Genomic DNA, 23724 nt, shown 5'->3' with positions numbered 1-23724 from the left:
TCGCCATATATTTTTTATAAATTACTATATATATATATATATATATATATATATATATATATATATATATATATATATATATATATATACGATGCTTCGTTTTGTTATTTAGCGAAGCTCACTGTCTGTTTGTTTGTAAATAAGCTATCAGTTTAGGCACTGTGAAGCGATTGGCATTCGCTTCTTTAATAGGAACTTTATGAGGGACTTTTCCGGGCCTTGGGAGTAGTGCTGTGAATATCAACTCGATGATTGTATGGTCGATCCCGGGCTACGGAGAGGTTCTTGTCTAGCCGAACTGATGAGTTATGATATAACGACACAGAACTGTATATGGATGACTATATATATATATATATATATATATATATATATATATATATATATATATTAATATATATGTGTGTGTGATCTTCATGCGGGTGTGCATGTGCTATCTGTATTCGAGTGATTGTTTCCATAGAGTGGAAAATATATGTGTATCTGTGTTACATATCATCAGTAAAATACATATTGTAAGACATATTAGAAATAGCATGTGTATAAATTACAATTTTATTAAATATATCTCTTATATGTTTACCTGCAGGGGTGAACTTATTCCAGGTGGCCGCTCATGAGATTGGCCACTCACTGGGTCTTGCCCACTCAGACGTAAGGAACGCCCTGATGGCCCCTTTCTACCGAGGCTATATACCGAATTTCAAGTTAAGCAGGGATGATATAGCCGCAGTTCAAGGACTTTACGGTAAGAAATTATTTTTTTTTTGTTAATTATTTACTGCTGAACGCATATGAGATATATATGTATAAGTCATATAACAAAAAAGAAAAAAACAACAAAAAACGCGATCAAACACACACACACATACGTATACATATATATATATATATATATGTACGTATATAAAATATTATATTTCTATACTCAATATGTATACTGTTGTTTCTATACACAATATGTTACACTGTCATGAAATAATTAATTAATATATATATATATATATATATATATATATATATATATATATATATATACGTCATGGTAATATTACATGCACTTCCAGCATAAATGTAATTATAGTATTCCAAAGCTAAAACAACATATATATTAAAAGGGACGATAGTTTTATTATAATTTCTAATCATTCGTAACCTTTTTAGTTTGCCTTAAAAAATCAGATCACATGATATGAAATATTGTCTTGGCTGTTTATGGGATTTCGATCTTAAAACACTTAACAAAATATTGCTTATTAAAATAATATATAATAAATAATTATTTTGACAGCGAATGTTTCTTACTGTTTTGTTTACATGAATTAATGGTTATTATAGCGATCTGCAAATAGTCTATCCTGAGCCTGGAATTATCATAGATTTTAGCTGTTAATTAATTTTAACATTACATAATTTTTTTTACAATCAATAAACTTCAAACCTGGCACATCGTTTACACCAATTTACGGTGATTTTTTGTGTTTGTTTGAAATTAATTAATTCATAGATTATGAAAAACGTAATACAGCTGAAACAGTTCTAGAATTTACAGTTCAATTCAATACTATGAAACATTTTTTATAATATTGGTATAACATTTGCATGTATAAGATAGTGAAAGAAAGACAAATACTCATTATATAGATTAATACTAAAAAAATATATAAAAAATATATAAATCTAATAAATAAAGTGCAATATAGATTCATACTAAAAATGCTTGTCTATATAAATCTAATAAATAAAGTGAAAAAATGAAATAATTACTTGGTGATTTAACGGATAAATTAGAGAATAAGGAAGAAAAAAAGCGGCCGCGTTAATAATAACAGAAGCAAATATAACCTATTTTATTAATACACAAATTAATAAAATAACGGAAAATTGATAAAATAAAAAAAGGATAAAGACTACAAACAATGAAGGAAATAAATTTAAATAGCGAAGTAATGTGGAATGATCAAACAAAAACGGCAATGCAATATAGGCAGACATTGCCTATAACACATGTTCGTATCAAAAGCATGAGGAAAATATATGTGGAATCAAAAGAGAATTCAGTAATTAAATAAACATACAACTCGCGGGAATGGCGTGCATTGAACAGACAATAGTTTGGCTATTCTGGAAAGACAACAGAAAATCCAGCGAAAATAGTGCTATAAAAGAAATAAGTTGTTGCATCGGAAACTCAATGGTTGCGTTGAAGGTAGTGATTAGCACTTGGGAAATCACCTAAGAATCGACACAGGGAGAAAAAGGTAAAATTCTGATGTGATAGATGAATAAATAAAATCTAGAGGAAGAATGAAGATTATAAAGATAAAACAAAGTATGACTAAAACAACCGAAATGATTTAAAAAAATTAGGAAACAACAAAAATATATAAATTGCGAATATTTCGATTAAAAGTAAAAACAAGAAAAATAACGCAGTTCTGAAGAAAACGTTGCAGTAAATAAGTGAAAAGGTATATTGCCGAATAATGCCTATAAACAGGCAAGCAACAGGATTACGGTAATGAAAAAGGTAAATTAAAGGAGCACATTTAAATTGTAAAACAACACAAAAGAGATAAAACAAAAATCCAAATAACAAAATTAGGGGAGAAAAACAGATCGGTAGAGACAAAAAATAGCAGGAAAATATTAAAACCGAATTCATTTGTGAGGATTAATGTCAACATATCATTTTCTAAATAATGAAATATTATATTTACTTATTTTAGATTTTTCGTTTTTTACTATTACATTAATATTCGTATTATATGCTACATCTGAGCAGGTTTTGCGTTTGGTAAGTAGGCATAACGTAAATTAGCAATTGGTGCAAAAAGAAAAAAAAATGTATAAGCAAATGAAAAGTGAATAGACATTTAAAAAAATATATTTTGGGTAAACATGAATTATTAAAGCAACTGCGTCCATCAACAATGAATAGACATAATCAGAACGATAACATAGATGTTTATGTATGTATTTAAACTAGAAACACTAAGATATATGTACATTTCTATCATAAATATATTGTCGAAAATATCGTCTTCTGAAAATATGTGAATTTTAGAGAATGTGTGTGTATGTGTATGTCTGTGCAGATTGGGTGTGATAGAGATGGATAATAAATAAATCGTGTTTCATATTAAAATAATTTTGAAAAAGTTGATGTTCACATTGGCATAGATGATTCATTGGTCCACTGCGAAAAATGGCAATAAGCTTCGCTAAGAGAGCGGTAACGGAATACTCACTACCAAGTATCCCAATAGAAAAAAAGTATTTGCTTTTATAGCATAATATAAAGGATGAAACACATGTTTTACAATTGATAATATAATATAGGCAACGCACAATAAAAGTTACACCGAAAAACAAATTCAAAAAGAATCATTCTGATATCTAAACAATGTGTTACTTCTTAATAAAGGACGTAAGTAAAAACAGGGAACGAGCTGTTCTAATCATGGACATGCTTAGAATAAACAATGCATTCATAGAACAAAATCAATAAATATCGTCAAGTAACAAATTTAAAACCATACATCTTTAAAAAAACGCTTAGAAATACACCGTTTAAACTATTTTAAAGCATTTAAATACCATAATAAATAAATGGAATGTGTATCTATAATATATTGCATAGTTCAATAAAACTAAATTAAGATAATTCTATTTGTATTTAACTTACTTTTAAATGAGTGATTTTATAGCACAATATTATTATTTTAATGCACTAATTAGATAGATTTACCGTTACCTGCTCTTAAAAATTTTGTAAAAGATAGTAATATTTCAATCTCATGTATGCATAAACAGAGGTTTCCGATATGAATGGTATTATAAATACTGTATTGATAACTGTTATCTGGGGTCGGCTTTTCCGAAAAATGATGCAGTTGTTTTTATTTAAACCTTGGTATGGAGGCATATTACGTTTAAAATATATTCGCCACAGTTTACCAGAAAACCTTTTAAAAAATATATTTGATTTTACTCGTCATTTGAAAATGAATAAGATATCAGAATACATAATGAGATGCATCTTAAACACCGCGTATTCTGTATTTTACATCTAATGTTTTATATTGTGTGTTTAAAGTTGTGTGCTTAAAGTTGGCACAGTGTTTCTTCTCAGTAGAAACAAAAACACCACGTTAGTGATAAAGAATTTCGATGGCAATTGATTCAACGTAACAGAGAAGAAGATCTTGCATCAATAGGTAATAATGAATAGAAGATGAATGAACGACTTCCCTACAATGTTAAATCTGCTGCAGAGAAGAAGCAGGTGAAGCTGTCTAAAAGGACTAAGGGCACAATTATCAGCAGACAAAATGTTAGCTACTGTATATGTAGATGCGGAATGTATTTTAAGTACTAAATTCATCGATCAAGTAAGCACATCTATTGGTGTTAATTTCACGGAAAAATTCACATGGAAAAATGCTACCAAGAATCTGTTACAAGTCGATCGCAACGATCTGCATTTAAATTGTTTTATTCTTAGTGAATGCTTACTTACCGCTAAATAATATTCCTATTTACTTTACTCTATTTACAGAGTTAGAAACAAGGTCGGTTTTTAATGACGAGAAATCCAGTTTCTCAATAAGTGCCACTCTGGTAATAAAAAACTTTCTCATTCTAGAAGGAGTTCTCCTACACTGACTTATGATTGAAAAATTGAAGTCCAGCATCCGACCAGATACTGCACTGTTGTCTTGGCTCGATAATTAATAAATAATAATAAAGATTTACCAATGAAGAAGTGATACTGATATTTCATGTATCGATCGAAGTAAAATACTACTAAGAGAATATTCTCCAATTATATGCAAACGTCGGAATAAACGAACCATACTTGAAGGGGACAATATTGATGAATAACCGCCCATGTTTTTTCGTTCTTTTTTAAACCTGCTATTTTATTAGTCGAGTCAAGAATTGATTATATTGCGTGCTATTATCAGAAAGATATGTGGTTATCAATGACCGTCCTCCAGACGTGTTCTTATATATGTTGATGCATGCTTATCTAGAGCATTTTTTTTTCTTTTTTTACAAAACTCTCCAATTAATATTATGGAAATTTTATTTTTCTGATATCACAGATCTTGTTCAAATTCACATTCTATAGGTTTATACTTCTCTCTATCTTAATTTATCTTCATTTAATTATATTCTTATATTTATATACTTCTCTATAAAGCGATGTGACGCCGAGTTTATAGTTATGTAAACTACAAATACTACAAATACTATTAATAGAATTGCGTACCTCTATCTCTACTATTATGTAAAAGGAATGTTGTGTTTGGATAAGTTTGTTCCTATGCCCTCGAAAACGAGTGGGCCGAAAATATGAAAGTGCACATGAAGCTACTCCATGTGTCAGCCAGTGTTCTTAGGTTTTACGTCAGAATGTATTCCATAATTATAGATGATCAATAATCGCAATAATTCGATGAAAGAAAGGAAGAGGCGATTTTAATCAAAGTTAAACCATTACAAATACTGTTACAACAAGTGGATCCAGATGCTTTTATGCCACACAATTCGGAACGCCCGACAAATGTAAACAAGACTAAATTCTTATATGTGACAAGGGCTCGTTCAAGGTAAACGTTTCTGTTCAAAGTACAATTTTATAATGATACTTGATTTTTGGCATTTTACATATACATTCCAGCTATTATCACGGCACAACCAGCAAAACCAGGCATACAAAATCAACAGTAGGTTCGCCTATAAAACGGCGGCGACTTTGAAATAGAGGTTTCTCTTTGGAGCAAAATTTATTATGATGCTGCCCTTTTGCATTTAAACTTAAATTCCAGCTATTATATATACAACTAATTTTATGAAATCGAAAGTACATTCTCCATAGTGCAATGCAGGGTTGAAAGTATTTTAAAATACTCACTGTGAGATAGCTATCCACCGAATTGATTGAAAAATGGGCAATTTCCTCAAATTCGATAATCATAAATATATGGGAGTGCGAAATATTCGTTGATCGCTATGCAATCACTGGAAAAGTCGGGTTACCCCGCAAGATTTTTAATTTTTATATAGTGTTTAGCTGGAGTGACTATGTTCTTAGCTTACATAGAAGGTATCGATTTTACATTAAGTACAGCGTATATATATACTTATATGCATACTAATATATATATACTTATATGCATACTAATATATATATATATACTTATATGCATACTAATATATATATATACTTATATGCATACTAATATATATATACTTATATGCATACTAATATATATATATACTTATATGTATACTAATATATATATATATACGTGTTATTTAATGTCAAAACTATATATATATATATATATATATATATATATATATATATATATTTATATACATGTTTAGAGGTACAGAATTTAAATACAGTTTTAATATAATGGGCGGAAGTCTCTCGAGAGCTCGTTCAGCTATCATCTCATCAGGAGAACATCGATAGCGTAAAATAATAATATTATGTCGAAAGTAAAGAGTTCTGATGGGGAACTATTGAATGCGCCCAAAATTACGGGGATACTGAAACAAAATGTATTAACGTTTAAAAAACGATTAAAATATTGGCACAGAGAGAGTGAAAAAAATTTAAAAAACGTGAGAAAAGATTCAAAGTTCCCCAAAGAGAAACAATGCGTATGATGTTTCTTTCTGCCGGCACAAAGAAGGTTTCCGCACCGCAATAGAGACAGACTCCAAAACCTTTAAATGGTTTCTGGAGTCCGCTCTATGTAGCACCTCGAACCATTCAATTTTGTATCTATCGGCGCAGCACGGGTTGTTAACCAAATGATGGCCAATAGCAGAGTCCAAGGCTGCAGAAGGAGGGAGACTACCAGACCCCATCCTCCCTTGTCTTATCTTCGATGGAACCTGCTGGTTTATACGAGTCAAAAGATGAAAGGATGTTAGCCCAAAATAACCAGCATCGCACTGCCATTTAAATTGATAAATAATATTGCTATTTTGGATGTAAGGCAAAGTATCCTTGCGAGAAGAAGGAAAAGCAGGTCTCGCAGTATATACCAAACGCAATGACACAGAATAAAAGAAGTCGTAAATACTTCTGCGAATCTATTTGGAAAGTCTGATACTCTTTTCCCCAATCCACGGTAATTTTAAATAAACCGGGCATTTCAAATGTCCAAACTTTTTAGCGGATTTTAAATTCGCTAAATTTTTTGAAAATACAGTCATCAATAAGGTCAACAGGATAACCATTATTGATGAATATTTCCCTGATCTTATCGAGTTCGGCGTCCAATCTGTTACGGGAACAAATAATCAGGGCTCTAGAATGGTTCGAGGTGCTACATAGAGCGGACTCCAGAAACCATTTAAAGATTTTGGAGTCTGTCTCTATTGAGGTGCGGAAACCTTCTTTGTGCCGTCAGAAAGAAACATCTTACGCATTGTTTTTCTTTGGGGAACTTTGAATCTTTTCTCCCGTTTAAAAAAAAAAATTACCCTCGGTGTGCCAATATTTTAATCGTTTTTAAACGTTAATAAACTTTATTTTTGTTTCCCCGTAATTTTTGGCGCATGCAATAGTTCCCCATAACTCTTTACTTTCAACATAGTATTATTATTTTACGCTATCGATTTTCTCCTGAGGAGATGATAGCTGAACGAGCTCTCGGGAGACTTCCGTCCATTATATTTATATATATATATATATATATATATATATATATATATATATATATATATATATATATAGTTAAGATATATTGGTAACATGAATTAAAATATATATAGCTACGAAAATCGACACGCGATTAGACTTTTATCTAAATAAAATTCTATAAATTGTGTAAAATATCTAGGCGGGTCGACTAACGTAACTATGTTATTCATGTTTTCATGTCGAATTACATCATAATCCGTAAACTACGTTGAAAAGTTCATCGATCAGCGTACACTCGTTTCAAATCACTCCCTCTCTCTCTCCCTGAAATATATATATATATATATATATATATATATATATATAAATATATATATATATATATATAAATATATATATATATATATATATATATATATAAATATATATATATATATATATATATATATATATATATATATATACAGTGATGATCATATTTATTGGCACGGTAAAATAAAAGTTAAATTTTGTCTAATAAATTCTAAAAAAGGGATTAAATTAAAGAAAATAACAAAGTGTATTATGTATTTTTAACTGGCCTTTCCGATGCAGCAATCGGATTTTAGAAAAAAATAAATAACAAAGGAACAACAAACATAATTGCAAAAACCCCTTGTTCAAAATTATTGGCACGATTTATTTAATAATCAATTGTATAGCCTTTGGCCTTGATTACCTTCCTCAGTCGCTTTTCATAGTTTACAACCAAGTTGTTGCACTCTTCAGTAGTAATTTTAGCCCACTCTTCCTGACAATAATCCTCCAATTGAATAAGATTCTTAGGCTTCCTTTGCATTACCCTCAATTTTAATGTTCTCCATAAATTTTCAATTGGATTAAGGTCTGGGCTTTGTGATGGCCACTCCAAAACATTAATATGATTGTCCTCAAGCCATTTCTTAGTCAGTTTAGCCGAATGCTTTGGGTAATTATCTTGCATGAACCACCAACGACGACCAAGTGAGAGCTCTTTAGCAGAGTCTTTTAGGTTTTCATCCAATATTTTAACATAATCTTCCTTTTTTATGCTACCTGTGACCTTAACAAGTCGCCCTGGTCCAGAGGCAGCAAAGGATCCCCAAAACATCAAACTGCCTCCACCGTGCTTCACTGTGGGTATGGTGTTCTTAGGCAAGAAAGCTTCGCCAGATTTTCCGTAAATATAAGACACTTTATTATGGCCAAATAACTCTATTTTCGTTTCGTCAGTCCATAGAACACGTTTCCAGAATGCAACATCTTTATCAATATGACGTTTTGCAAAAGCTAGCCTTGCTTTCAGGTGCATAGGCTTCAATAAGGGAGTCTTTCTCGGACGACATGTTTTTAAACCAGCTCTCTTCAAAACTCTACCAACTGTATGTCGAGATACATTCACTCCAGAGGTGCTCTGTTCATCAACAATCTCCCCAACAGAGATCCTTGGGTTTTGTTTTACTTGTCGAACAATTTTCCGTTCATCTCTTGGGGAAAGAATCCTTTTTCTCCCTCTACCCTCTAACCTCATAACGTGGCCTTGCGATTTGAACTTGTTTATTATGGCTCTAACAGTGGATTTGGGAAGGTTTAGCTTCTTTGAAATCTTATCATAGCCCTCCCCATTGGTATGGCATGCTACAACAAGCTTCCTGACGTCTTCGCTGTGTTCCTTAGTTTTAACCATGGCGATTGAAAATTATAATTTAGTCACTTATAATAGTTTAAATAAATCGCTATCTAAAAATTATCTGAAAAAAAATTATTCACTGAATTAGCGTTAAACAAGCATAATATGGCTATAAAAAAGTTCAGAAAGCACGTAAACCGGAAATTGATTGATATTATACTGATACTAAAAGAAAAACAAAGCCGTGCCAATAATTTGGAACAAGGGTTTTTTGCAATTATGTTTGTTGTTCCTTTGTTATTTATTTTTTCTAAAATCCGATTGCTGCATCGGAAAGGCCAGTTAAAAATACATAATATACTTTGTTATTTTCTTTAATTTAATCCCTTTTTTAGAATTTATTAGACAAAATTTAACTTTTATTTTACCGTGCCAATAAATATGATCATCACTGTATATATATATATATATATATATATATATATATATATATATATATATATATATATATATATATATATATAATTTAAGATGGTAATGTATGCACTTCCATTGAAACTATATTACATTATCATGTACATAGAGGTTACAGCAAGATAAAATAACGGAGGCAACCTCTATAGATTATGGTATTAAAAAGCTAGAAGCTTCGCTATTTATACAAAGGTGTAGTTTAAATGACGCAACCGACTTCGTAAAAAGTATAAATGAATCTGAAAAACAATATATAAGAAAAGGGAATAACATTGATTTACAAAAATACATTTTTGGTCTGAGGCAATAATGGGGATATTTGTATTTTGTAAATTTGTGTGTGCTGAATTCACATTTATAAATAGTTTGCTCTACCAATTCTAGTTTTCTGGCTTTGGAATAGTCTGATTTTTGTATAAACAGAATATATGCGAATATTTCAAGAGGTGCAACATGTTATAACATATAAATTAGGGTAGATAAAGAACACTGATTGAATCCATATACTGGGATGACACAATTACACAATCCAAAGTACCACAGTCTAAAGTGTTTGTTTCTTAGAAGATTGTCGTATTTTATGTCCGGGATATCACGCAAGAGTATCCAGAAGAAGTCTCGCATCATGGCGATAGTAGGTCTCCATCTTTGTAATGTCACGCAAGAGTATCCAGAAGAAGTCTTGCGCCAAGTTTGATAGTATGTCTCCATCTTCGTAATGTCTTGGTGGAATCTTTCTCTATGATGATAACTCGGGAATGGAGAAAATGAATCTTGAGTGACATTCCGCACTCTATATCCTCATACCTTGTTAATCTGGTACACGTGTGTTACCAAGGAATCCACTACAGACCGGCTTGAACGCTTCCCGTGTTCTTAGTTTCTTTCTATTTAGTTAAGAAGCTCATCAAATAACGAAAAATACCATTGTGAACTCTGCTCTCATGTAAAACATATTTTGAAGGTCTTTACAAAATCTTGTGTTTACATACTGTAGTTAAGTAGTTATACCTACATTTAATAATTGTTACGTTTTATCATTTTTTGTCTCATATATTAATTAAAGGTTTTGCTACTACATTTTACATTATTTCGAATTGCAAGATCTTTTTGTATCAGCTCTTGAGTTATTTGTATGCATGCCATGTAATTTAAATCTTATATATATACATATATATATATATATACATATATATATGTATGCATATATATATATATATTCATTATATTGTGACCGAATTCAATAATATAATGGAGGATTTTTTTTTAATGATTGTTAACACATAATCGATATATTACTAGATACTCATGATAAATTGATACAATACAATATTTAGCCTATTGGCATACTATGATTGGCATCCCAATTTAATGTAAAACAAATATGTACAATGAGATTGTCTCTATATAAGTGGTATATTAACTGATTTTTACTTCAATATGTTAGAACAAATACGAAAATATCCTTGCCGGTTAAAGGAGTGTGTAATGCATATTTCAAGCAATTATCTCCGATACACTTATGAAATGCTAACTTCCCTAAAAGTTAGAAAACTTACCCCTACGAAATGTACATACCTCGCTTGATTATAGAAAAATCAGTTTTAAAAATCATAATAAGGATATAAATCACTTGAGTAAGATTTTTCTCTTGCTTGCTTTACGAAAAATTTAATGTTAATCGTGTTTTATTCCAAACTAGGTAAGAAATGCTAAAATTAGCGAGGATTTATAAATTATATTTATGCTCGTAATCTATGCCAGAACAAACGAAAGTGAGTGAGAGAAAGAGAGAGAGAGAGCGAGAGAGAGTTTATTTTAATATTTCAATAATATACATTCATAAGTAATCAGCATATCAGTAAAGCTAGTATTAATTATTGAACACCTATTCTGATTGTGCTGTTAATGTTAAAAATCATCACTTAATGACCATAGATGTATATATATATATATATATATATATATATATATATATATATATATATATATCTATATATATATATATCTATATATATATATATGAGTGTGTGTGTATGAGTATTTATAAACATACATGTTTATACATTCCAAAAACTTTTTACATTTTAAGTTATTTATTGCCTCATAAAACTTCGACAAATCAGAACTAAGTTTGAATATAAATGATTATGTTTTTCTTTTAATCTATTTTGAATAAATTAATTTATATGAAATTATACTTTTTTATGTAAAATGCTAGCACAAATGCGCAAATTACATGTCAAAATATATAACCATTTTGCAACGTTAGAATTATGTTCGATATTTACATCAATTTCAAGAATAAGAAATGCTATTTACAATAAAATATGCTACATTAATACTACGAATTCTGTCAAGAATAAACATGTGTAAAACCTGAATGTAAACATCAATTATAAGGCTCTGATATAATTCCTGAATAAGTACATGGACTCTATTTTACGTTTAGCGAGAGTGTGCCTAAAATGGGCTATGCTTACAAGTGACGTAGTTCATTTAATAAGGACAAGACCCAAACATAAGCAAACTCTGACACGAACTGTTACTGGCTATATAGTGATAGATAAGGGATTATGGAGTCTTGTAATATACACAAATATAATAAAACGTTAAGTGAAATATAGTTTTGTTTCTAATTCATTATAAATTAATAATTATCAAAATAAGAGTATAATTATTGGGCGGTAATACTCCTAAATAAAACCAATATACTTTCTTTATAGTCTTTTTTTTCAGCCAAAACATACATAACATTTTCTCCAACATTAACATTTTTCTTCTTTTTTCTGGTGATAGGTGGTCGTACAGATCCTTGGTCTTACGAACCTCCACCAAGACCATTGCCTACACAAGGACATGCAATCAGACCCCCGATTTGTAATGACGCAAACATTGATGCAATTACCCGTCTTCGGGATGGAACAACACATGTATTCAAAGGTAAGCCATACGTTCAAAGCTATGGGACTGTTCAGTGACTTAGATAATTAAAGCTCTGATCGACATACGGTAAATATGTTTCAATGGTCGCAGTGACTGTTGTCTCAAATAAAAGGACATACTAGAAGGCCTGTCATGATCATACGTGTTAGTTTATGAAACATTGCCTTTTTATTCCAATGGAGAATTAAAGACAGTTCATCAGGCCCTGCCATTGTGCGGAGTAATATGAAAATTTTAAGATGGAATATGTAAAATAAAGCAATAATCAATCACACAGAAATAATTCCACTTCAATTGATGCGATATTTACAGTTGATACATCTAGGCACATGCGCGTTTCCTTATCACAAAAACGCACGTCAATTTACGCATGAAAATGCTCTTCTCCACTACAACTTCACAATTCTCTATAATTATTGCATACTAGCCATACCCCGCCACTCGTTGTTTTGGCTCAATTTGTATAAATGAAATCCCCCTATCAAAAAAAGGCAAAATTCATTTTTTATGAAAAAATTAGCGTGACAAACTGTTTCTTTTTTCATTATAGAATATTATCCGTAATAAATAAAGAAAAGAGTTATGCGTTTATTTATTTGTGGACTAATAATCTCATCTCCTATAATAATCAGAGTGCGATAAAAGCGAGCAAGAGAGTTAGAGTGCGAGAAGGTGAGAGCAAAAGAGGAGAGTTTTCAAGAATATATACAAAGAGAGAGAGAAAAAAGTGAGAGTAAATAAAAACTGTTTTAGCTACAGTTAACGGAATAATTTTTTTTTTCATAGACAGAACTGGAGAACGCGAGCAAAAGAGATGGGGAGGGACGAAAGAAAATTCTTGTAGGTAGTGTTGACGCGCTGAAAGGCTTTCTTTTCGCTATGAATAGAAATGGAAAATTGAGCGAGAAATATAGATAAAAGAGAGAAATCATTTTTCTTCTATCTAGTGTTGACGCCGTAAAAGGTATTTTTCTGCATTCAAAGAAATGTACAAAGAGAGCGAGCAAGAGAGAGAGACAGACAGAGAGCAGTTGGGTGGTAAATGACATTGATGCCGTTGATTTTTTTTGTTTTTTGGCATGAAAAATGTAAAAAGCAAGTGAGAGGGAGAGACAGAGAGAAAGAGAACGGGAGCGGGCGAGTGATGGAGTGAAAAAAACATGGCGTGGGTCTTGTTGAGGCCGGAAAATGTATGCTTTTTTATTCAGCATGAAAAAGAACTGTAGAAAACGAGCAAAAATAGAAACTGGAAACGGAAAGGATTGCCAATATAAAGAGATAATAATGGTTATAATACAATTACAAAAATAATAATTCGCATAACAGATATAATTATGATTTAAAATAAATGAGGTTCAATGTTAATTTACGTCTTCAGCTGAAAAATATGCGTTGATTTGTGTATATATTACCCAGACTTTTCATGGGTGTTTTAAGCACAACAGAGAGTAATCTTCATGAATTTTTCCTTGCGCCAAATTTATGCAAACTCCATACATTCACGAATTTCTGACAGTTCCTATAATATTATATCGCAAGATTGTAAAAATATTTAAAAAAAATCCACTTATTAAAGAATTGCCGAAATGTCACATTCATTGTTAAATGATAATATCATTAACTGGATAGCCAAATTATTTAATGTCTTTGGTAAATTCCACCATTGTCTGTTGAATTGGAATAATATAACTATCATGGTATTAAAAATGTTCCAAAGCTACAAATATATGTTTTACTGGTACATAAATTTACTTAAAAGGCAAATTTCAACTAACGTGATATTTAGGTAAGATAAAACTTCACGAATTGCTGTGTTCAGAATTGATGCATGAATGAAAATTATGAAATTTACCAATCATTAATTGTTGCAACACAAAAAAAATAAATAAATACAATATATGACAACAGAGGCTCAAGAAGGGAAACACAAATAAAAAGGAGACTATCCTTGTTCTAAACCCAGAAAAGCCAAACAGAAGGTGCAGACAAACCAATCATGTTGTAGAAAAAACAAACACAAAACAAAACTACCTCTTCCTTTCCGGAAAGCGCTGAAAATAATACTAGACGCCAAACATATAGTAAAGGTACGCTATCGCTAGCACTTGAGTGAGGGCACCATAGAAATTGACCCAGTCATGAATGACTATGCGATTACGAGTAATTTTTACAGGATATGAAAAATGTACAATACACGACAGCAGTTACCAATCGTAACTCTATTTTCCCACGATTATTACATTATTCACAGACACTAAACGCCACTCAATAGTTAGCAGGTGCAGAAAATTTAACGTACCCAAACAGTTTTTCAAGAATATGGAACGACTGCCAGCATGTTTTACTTGGGGTCTCTTCAAAGTATACAGTTCATCGAATAAGCAGCACTAGTCGAAGTCCCTTCGAGCCATATCTGCTTATTTTCTGATGGATTATTACAATATATATTGACCCTTAATTACTTGTGCCTGAGACTACCTATACAACTAATGAATTGCTTTATCAAATCCTCTAGAGTACGGCGGAAAATTGCAATAACACTTTTGCTTACAGGTCAATGAAAAAAATTCGCGGCCGAAAAATTAATCCCCCAAGAAGAGAAGACAATATAAAACCGTATATGGCACACTGAAGTAAAAATAAATAGTAATACAATTTTCGGAGTAATGGGAAGAAGTGTTGTGGCGGGTTGCGTTACCCAGAATGTACTGATTAATACACAATAATACCAGAAAAAAAAACAAGTCGATATTCGGTTGAATCTCCAAGTTTGTCGGTTATTGCATATTCTTGTTAATATATTTTGCTACTCTATTCTTAGTTTCTCTTTCCTTTATTACCCCATAAACAGGTGCATACCAAAAATGTATATCAAGTCTGTCAAATTTAATTTTTACGATGTTGTGTTCCGCATTAAATTAGGCAGATATATTTATATGTTTTGTCGTAAATCCAATCAACTGAGAGCATAAAGTGGCATAACAATGCACATACTTTATTTTTTGGCATGAGGAAACCCCAGAAAAAGTTGCTCTCAAATTTATCAGGATAAGAAAATAATAATTACTTTTTTTTTTTACACTGTGATCACCACATATCAAGGCCCGGAAGCCACTCAGGGATAAGGGTTATTGCAAGTACATTACGTTAGTGTGGAGATTTGATGAAGTGTTTAATTAGGGTTCGGTTCATTAGGAATTTGTTAACATTGGACTTGAAGACATCCAAGTTGTAGTCCGGAGGAAAGCAGGCAGATGGAACAGTTCCACAGGCGTGCAGTTCTAAGAAAGAAGCTTTGTTCATGGAATCCGCGTTTTGATTTAGGAACAGATATAGAGTGGGAGAAATTTTTCACAGTGGATTCAGCTAGACGGGTGTTTTTCGTGAAAGAGTGGCGAGGGGGGACCAGAGATTGGAGTTCAGACTAGCACCTGCCATGAAAATAACGATAAAACAAGGATAGGCTCGACACGTCTCTTCTGTGGGAGAGAGGTTGCAGGGTAGAGAAAAGGGCATCCCCCACTAAACCACGAAGTCTATTTTGTACTCTGTCAAGGCATGATAGGCTGTTTTTGGCAGCTCCTGACAAGATATGGCAACAGTATTCCATCCTTGGACGTACTTGGATTTTATATAGATAGAGAATTGCATCAGTAGTGAGATATCTTCTGGAGCGGTAGAAGGATCCCACCATCTTTCCAGCGACCTTGGCAACAGACTTGATGTACGTGTTCCATTTCAGATCAGGAGTAAACGTCAAACCCAGAAGCTTGTCAAAACACGGGGCTTCACCCAGACGAGAGCCATCCATCACAATTGATGCCAGCTGGGGATCAGAACGTTGATGATGTAAGGATAGGAGTTTGGTTTTGGATGCATTAAAGGTAACCAGCCACATCTTCCCCCCACTGAACCACGCGCTCGAGATCAGAGGAGAGAGAATCAGAGAGAACTTTGTCATTTACAGCCTTTGATGTGTTATACTTTTTGTATAACTTACAAAATTTGTATCGTTTAAAGAAACTATAACATATTTTGCTTATTTTTTACTTATTACAGGTGACGAATACTACCGGCTCTCTCGAACTGGAATTGACATCGGATATCCTCGTAAAATAAAATGGGATTGGCCTAATGTCACAGGCCCCATAGATGCAGCTGTGACCTGGGATAACAGCTACACATTCATTTTTAAGGTATAAGATTTGAACATAAAATTATCTAAAACATTAAATACTGTTTTCAAATAATTATATTTATGTATATGTATTTCACACACAGACACACACAGATACAAACACACACACATACACATACAAATATATGTATGTATATATATATATATAAATAGAGAGAGAGAGAGAGAGGGAGAGAGAGAGGAGATACATACATAGGTAGAAAGATAACAATAATCTACGAACATTATAGTACAGGTCGCCAGCCTAGCTTCTAGGATTTAGACCTCTGAGCATATTTATGTCCATAACTGGGCGATGTTTCTAAGGTCGGAGGTACTAATAACCGTATTTACTTATCCTTTACATAATCAACAATATATATATATATATATATATATATATATGTGTGTGTGTGTGTGTGTGTGTGTGTGGTCTGTTTATAAACTTTCTAGGTTACATATTTGCATGTTTCAGTGGAGTCCCGATTCAGGAAGATCACTTTTCAGACCATAACATAATCGAAATAGAAACGGATGTCAGGATTACATAGGTTTTCATAAGATATTTTGGTGCGATCTAAATTTCGGGGAGAGTTGAGGTGTATAATTTGTTAATGTGGGCCGTGGAATATTTTAGCGGTACGACGGTACAAAGGGCGTGAAATTTCCCGTGTTTTTCCCCATATCTAAGATTGTTTTATGGTTCTATATCTTTTTTATGTGTCGAATTTAATTTAATTTTGTTTAGTGTTATTTTTATTTTTATTTATTTATTTTTTTAACATAGGCGTCACCACTTTATCAAGGCCGATCGGCCACTCAAGGATGAGGGTTAAATAGTGTAGAGTAGTCAAAAGGACAATATAGTAATCAATAGTAATGGAAGTTCGGTAAATTTGTTAACTTAAGTGGAACGGCTCATCAGAAACGTGTTCACGTTGGATTGAAGACCACCATATTATAGACAGCTGGGAAGCAGGAAAAAGGAAGACTATTCCACAGGCGTGCAGTTCTAAGAAAGAAGCTTGGATCATGGAATCTATGTTTAGGTTTAGGCACAGATAAAGAGTGGGGTAAATTATTGATAATGTTTTCAGCTAGTCTAGTGTTTCTTGTGAAAGTTTGAGGAGGGACCATAGATTGAAGCTCAGTCGAACACTTTCGATGAAAATAACGATAAAGCAGAGACAAACTCGCAACACCTCTTTTCTGAGATAGAGGTTGCAGCGAAGACATCTCCCACCAGGCCACGAAGTCTATTTTGAACCCTATCAAGGCAGGGCAAGTCTTTTCTAGAAGCTCCTGCCCATATGTGGCAACAGTATTCCATCCTTGGACGTATCTGGCTCTTTTATAGATAGAGAATTGCATCAGCAGTGAGATATCTACTGTATCGATAGAAGGATCCGACCATTTTTCAACAGATTTGATGTACGTATTCCATTTAATATCAGGAGTAAAGGTCAAGCCAAGATCCTGTCAAAACTTGAGGCCTCCCCAAGACGAGAGCCATTCATTTTAATTGATGCCAGATGGGGATCAGAACGTTGATGATGTAAAGATAGAAGCTTGGTTTTAGATGCATCAAAAGTAACCAGCCACTCCTTTCCCCATTGTACAACGTGATCAAGATCAGAGGAGAGAGAATCGGAGAGAACTTGGTTGTTTACTGTCTTAGATGTGCTACCATAGATGGTAGTATCGTCAGCAAAAATGTCTACGAATGATGTAAGGATGTGATTTGGAAGGTCATAAATGTAGATCAGGAAAAGAGTTGGGCCCAGGATGTACCTCTGAGGGACTCCAGCATTTATACTGTGAGCTTCTGATTTTTGCCCATCAACTACTACTCTTATGAACCTATCAGAGAGAAATGATTTAATAATTGAGAAGACATTTCCAGCTATACCATAGCTGGAGATCTTGTGAAGTAAATTTTTATGCCATACCCCATCAAATACCTTTGATATGTCAAGAGCAATTGCCCTAGAAAGGTTGCATCTGTCGAGAGATTCGCTAATCCTATGAGATATAACTGTAAGCACATCTGCTGTAGATCTAGCAGAACGGAAACCATATTGTGTGTCACTAAGAAGGTTATTTTTGCTGAGATGGTTGATTACTTCTCTATTTAACACAGATTCCAGCAACTTACTCATGACGCACAGGAGACTTATTGGCCTGTACTGAGAGGGGGATGAACGATCACCTGAATTCTTAAATACAGGGCATACTGATGAGATTTTCCAGGGTGATGGGAAGCAATTTTCCTTAAGACACCGTTTAAACAGTTTTGTAAGTATGGGTGCTAGTTCTGGTTGAATTTTTTTGAGTACTATAATTGGAATACCGTCCGGGCCGGTTGCTTTACTGGAATCAAGGTTTTTGATTAGCTTGGCAACATCACATACAGATATTTGTATATCACATAGTGTGTTTTCTGATACAGGAGGAAATATTGGGGGTTGGCGGCCTTGGTCGCAAAGGATAGAATTGGCTGCAAAGTTATTGGCAAAGAGTTTGGCTTTGTCTGATGCTGGCGAGATTAACTCAGGTCCATTGATGATAGTTGGGATAGAGCACACGCTTCTGTTCAGATCTCTTATCTTTTATTTGTTCATTTGTTTTTGTTTGTAGTTTTCAGTGTAAGGATGAGCGAAGTGTAGTTTTATGCAATTAAATTTTGACAGTTGGAAGGTGTTAATATTCTATTTTTGTGGCTGCTACTTTCTTGCTTTGATCAAAAGTACTTCAATATTTCTATCCTCACAACTAATTATACATAAGTTTCTTATGGTTCTCCTTTCCTGCTGATGAATACATATTGATTAGTAATTACATTTTTTGTTTTATTTATTTTCATTTATTTTATTACTTAATTTACTGTTTCATTCTGTCATTATTTTTTTTAGTTTTTAGAGTTCCTTATTTATTGAACTGGTCTGTTTATGTAACATACGTGCCCTTATTCGTAGTTATTTTAAATATGTATATATGGGCTTATTAATTAGATTTAAATATATATGGTGTGTTGGTAGTTATATTTTTCCCTTTGCAGTGATATTCGGGGTAATCATCGTGGCAAAGATATATATATATATATATATATATATATATATAAATATATATATATATTCTAATTTAGGAATTTAAAATGTGTTTCTTTTTACATTACTAGGCCTTTTTTTCCTTTTATTTTTCGTTTATTTTCTTTTTCCCCGTCTTTTAATTATTAGCAGGCACATTGACGTATTTTTAATCATGTCAAATCCTGTCTACACATTTCATATTCAAGATTAATAAGTTAGACGCGGCCTTTATTTTTTTTCATTTCTCCCCATCTATTTGAGTTAATTCTTCTACAACTTCCTTATTTTTGAAGATAGACTTTAATTGTTTCGATTGTAATAATATTATGACATTATAACAAAAACTGCATTTAATTTTTAAGACTGTTGTGCTTTAGTTTGATAAGCAATTCTTTTATTTAAGTATGTTCATTTTCATTTAATTTTAATTTAATCCTTTCTACAGATATATTTTGATTTTATCACAAATTGATCTAAAACTTGAACTTAATTTACAGACAGATATATGAAAAAAACATTACGGGATTGACATAATCAAAGATGTACTGGATATCCAATCAAACTAAATAAAAACTGTAGAAATATGTATATATTGGATTGTTACCAGCTTCCCTGGATTCATTACAATACGCGTTGGATCTTTTTCCTGTCGAATACCAAGACCTTCCATTAAGGATTTAGCATACACTTTCGATATCCTTTTTTTTGCTGCACCAATATCCAATTCTCCCTATTCTATATAGCTAAAATGATTTAAAAACTTTAAAAATATTTAATTGTATTTTTTGTGTTTATTACCTTTATCAAATTAGGTGCAAACGTTTTACAATATATACTAATATCAAATCACAAATTTTAAATTCCTAAATTATGATTAATGTACTCTATCTAATATATTGTGCGATTTTATTTTGCTGGAATATAAAATATTACATCCAATAATATTTTGTAAGACCGAAAATAACTGGATTTGCACACCAGTAGATATATTGTATTTTATTATTCTGAATAATGTTCTATATATATATATATATATATATATATATATATATATATATATATATATATATATATATATATATATATAATGGACTCTTCCGTCGTGTTCGACGATCGAGGGCCAAACAATTCGCTCTGTTTCATTATGACTTCAATGCCTGTGCCGCATGTGTGACACAAGGCCAGCTCTGCCCCCACAAACCAAGCCGCACGACTCACAGGACAAAGGCTGGGAAGGTGCTGTTCCTACTCTTGCTCTACGAAGATTTGTTTGATTCGATAGCCGTGTGTCAATGTATGTGTTAATACCCGCAAAATATTTGTCCCTCCACAATTTTCTATCCTTTTCTATGTTTTTCAACGGTTTTTGGGTTCAGGCCTGCGTGCTTAAGATTGTCTTTAAGCTTATCCCTGTACCTCAGAAATGGACGACCCACATTTCGATTACCCTCTTTCAGTGTGCTGTATGCTAGTTGCTTAGGAAGACGGTTTTCATCCACGCAAACAAGGTGACCATCCCACCGAAGGTGAGACTTCATCAGAAAGACTTCAATACTTAAAATGTCGCACCTAGCCAACAATCTCGAGTTCGGAGCCTTGTATTTCCATGTTAATCCACATATACTGCGAATGCAACGCTTATGGAATATATCCAGTTGCGCAATCTGCCTACGGTATGGGATCCAGGCTTCCGATCCATATAGGAGTATCGAAAGAATCACTGCAGGATAAACTGAGATTGTTGTCTTTAGAGTCAGACCTCTTTCATTCCATACTCTTGACCGCAGTTTGCCGAAGGCATCAGTCGCCTTTGAAATTCTGCTCAATATCTCATCATCAAGTGATGATGACGAATTCACCTTACTTCCGAGATATGCAAAGGATTTAACATAATTTAGAGACTGTCTATTCACTAAGATTCTTGGCGGTTCCACATATTCTGGTCTCGGAATATTCACACTATCTTGCTGCAACGGGATGGGCTTTGGTTGGTAGATAACTTCTGTCTTTTTAATACTAATCGTTAAACCAAATGCTCTTGCAGCAGTGGAAAACTTGTAAACTAATTCTTGTGCTTCTTCAAATGAAGTGGCCACGAGTGCAGTATCGTCTACAAAAAGAAAATCACGAACGATTTTGCTTCTTGTTAGTGTTTTAGCTTTGGATCTTTGATGATTAGAAAGCTCCCCGATAGTTCTAAACTCAAAATGGGCACCTTGCGTGTAATCTTTAAAAGCATGTTCGATTATTGATGATTGCAAAGAGCACAAATGCCATAACACAATCCTGTTTCGTACTGGTTTTTACCTTGAATGACTCAGATTTTACGTCTGCTTTTACACGTGCCTCCATATTTTTGTGAAAAGATATTACATTTAACATTTTTTCAATGATGCCCACTTTATTCAAAACCTTCCAAAGTGCGACTCTGTTGACAGAGTCAAACGCCTTGGATATGTCGATAAAAACGACAAACAGATCCTGATTTTTCTCACGTGCCTTCTCTGCAACCTGGCGTAAACAGTAGATCATGTCGATGGTTCCCCTTCCAGATCTAAAACCACACTGCGTCTCAGGATGAATTTTGTCTACTTGATGAATGATTATCCTGCTCAAAATGATCCTGCCTAGTAATTTTCCAGCCACAGAGAGCAGTGATATTCGACGGTAGTTATCACAATAAATGCGCTTTCCTTTATTCTTGAAGAGATGGATTATTTACGATTTTCTGAAATCTTGAGGTACAGAACCGCTTTCCCAGATCCTGATGAATAACCCCAAATGTTTTTTCAAAAGTGTGTTCCCCCTAAACTTAAATATTTCAACAGGTATACCATCATACCCTGCACACATTCTCAGTAGCATTTGTTTACAGCTGCGAGAACTTCAGAAAAATTAGGAATCACATCTAGTTGGTGCATTTGGATTCTTGCAGGCATAGAACTCAAAGCATCATCGTCAACATCAGAAGAATTCGGCACTCCTTCAAAATGATCCTTCCAGCGGTTAAGGGTGTCATTCTTATCAGTCAACTAGGTTTTACCATCTGCTCCCATAACGGGTGAAGTACCACATTGTTGGGGTCCAAAATCTTCTTTCAGACCCTCATAAAATACCATCGTGTCTTTCCTATCAACCACCAATCTTCTTTCATTTTCCTCAATCAGCGCCGAACATCCCTCCTGACACTGAGATAAGCCGACCTCCTCGCTGCAGAATTCTTGTCTGATACCCAGGCCCTGTGCGAAGAGTCCATCCGGTCTAAAATACCCTGAATTTTAATGTAATTTCGAACAAATCCTGATGCTTCCTCTTGGAAAATCCTAGTACTTCGTTGAACATTCATAAATGGCATCCCGCAATTTCTTCCAGGACCCTTCAATATCATTGTTTATCAGAATTTCGTTTAACTTCGCATCTAACTTAGAAGTTAATTCTTCTGTCTTTTCAGTTTTCAGTTCTTTTATATTCAATGGCTTTGGTATCTTTAATTGTATGCCTTCTGCCCTTAGGTCGTAGTTTAAGTGATGTCTTGCATCGAATCTTGGCGTGATCTGACAGCCAACATGAGTAAAGAAATGAACGACTCCAGTGGTATCCTCCACCTGCCTCCACCACCAGTACCTATTCGCCAGTGAACTTCGCCTGATGGAACCTTTTGCTTACCTTTTTGGATGTTGTAAGAAAGCAGAGTGAGCAAACTCATGGCTACCCACAC

The 23724-nt window shown here is 33.1% G+C and overlaps 1 protein-coding gene across 2 annotated transcripts in view; it reads left to right on the top strand.

Moving 5' to 3' along the window:
- LOC145246763 (matrix metalloproteinase-14-like) overlaps positions 1 to 23724 on the top strand; it is an 819041-nt gene that overhangs the window by 782079 nt on the left and 13238 nt on the right. For both annotated transcript variants that reach the window (XM_080108536.1, XM_080108535.1), the window contains 3 exons: positions 590 to 748; positions 12594 to 12737; positions 16800 to 16936. In XM_080108536.1, the coding sequence (XP_079964662.1) occupies positions 590 to 748; positions 12594 to 12737; positions 16800 to 16936 (440 nt within the window). The remainder of the gene's footprint in view (positions 1 to 589; positions 749 to 12593; positions 12738 to 16799; positions 16937 to 23724) is intronic.

This window comes from Euprymna scolopes, chromosome 24 (assembly GCF_053919585.1).
Source record: "Euprymna scolopes isolate OS-2025 chromosome 24, ASM5391958v1, whole genome shotgun sequence".
In the NCBI taxonomy this organism is placed as follows: Eukaryota; Metazoa; Mollusca; class Cephalopoda; order Sepiida; family Sepiolidae; genus Euprymna; species Euprymna scolopes.
This window is presented reverse-complemented; position numbering and strand designations above follow the sequence as displayed.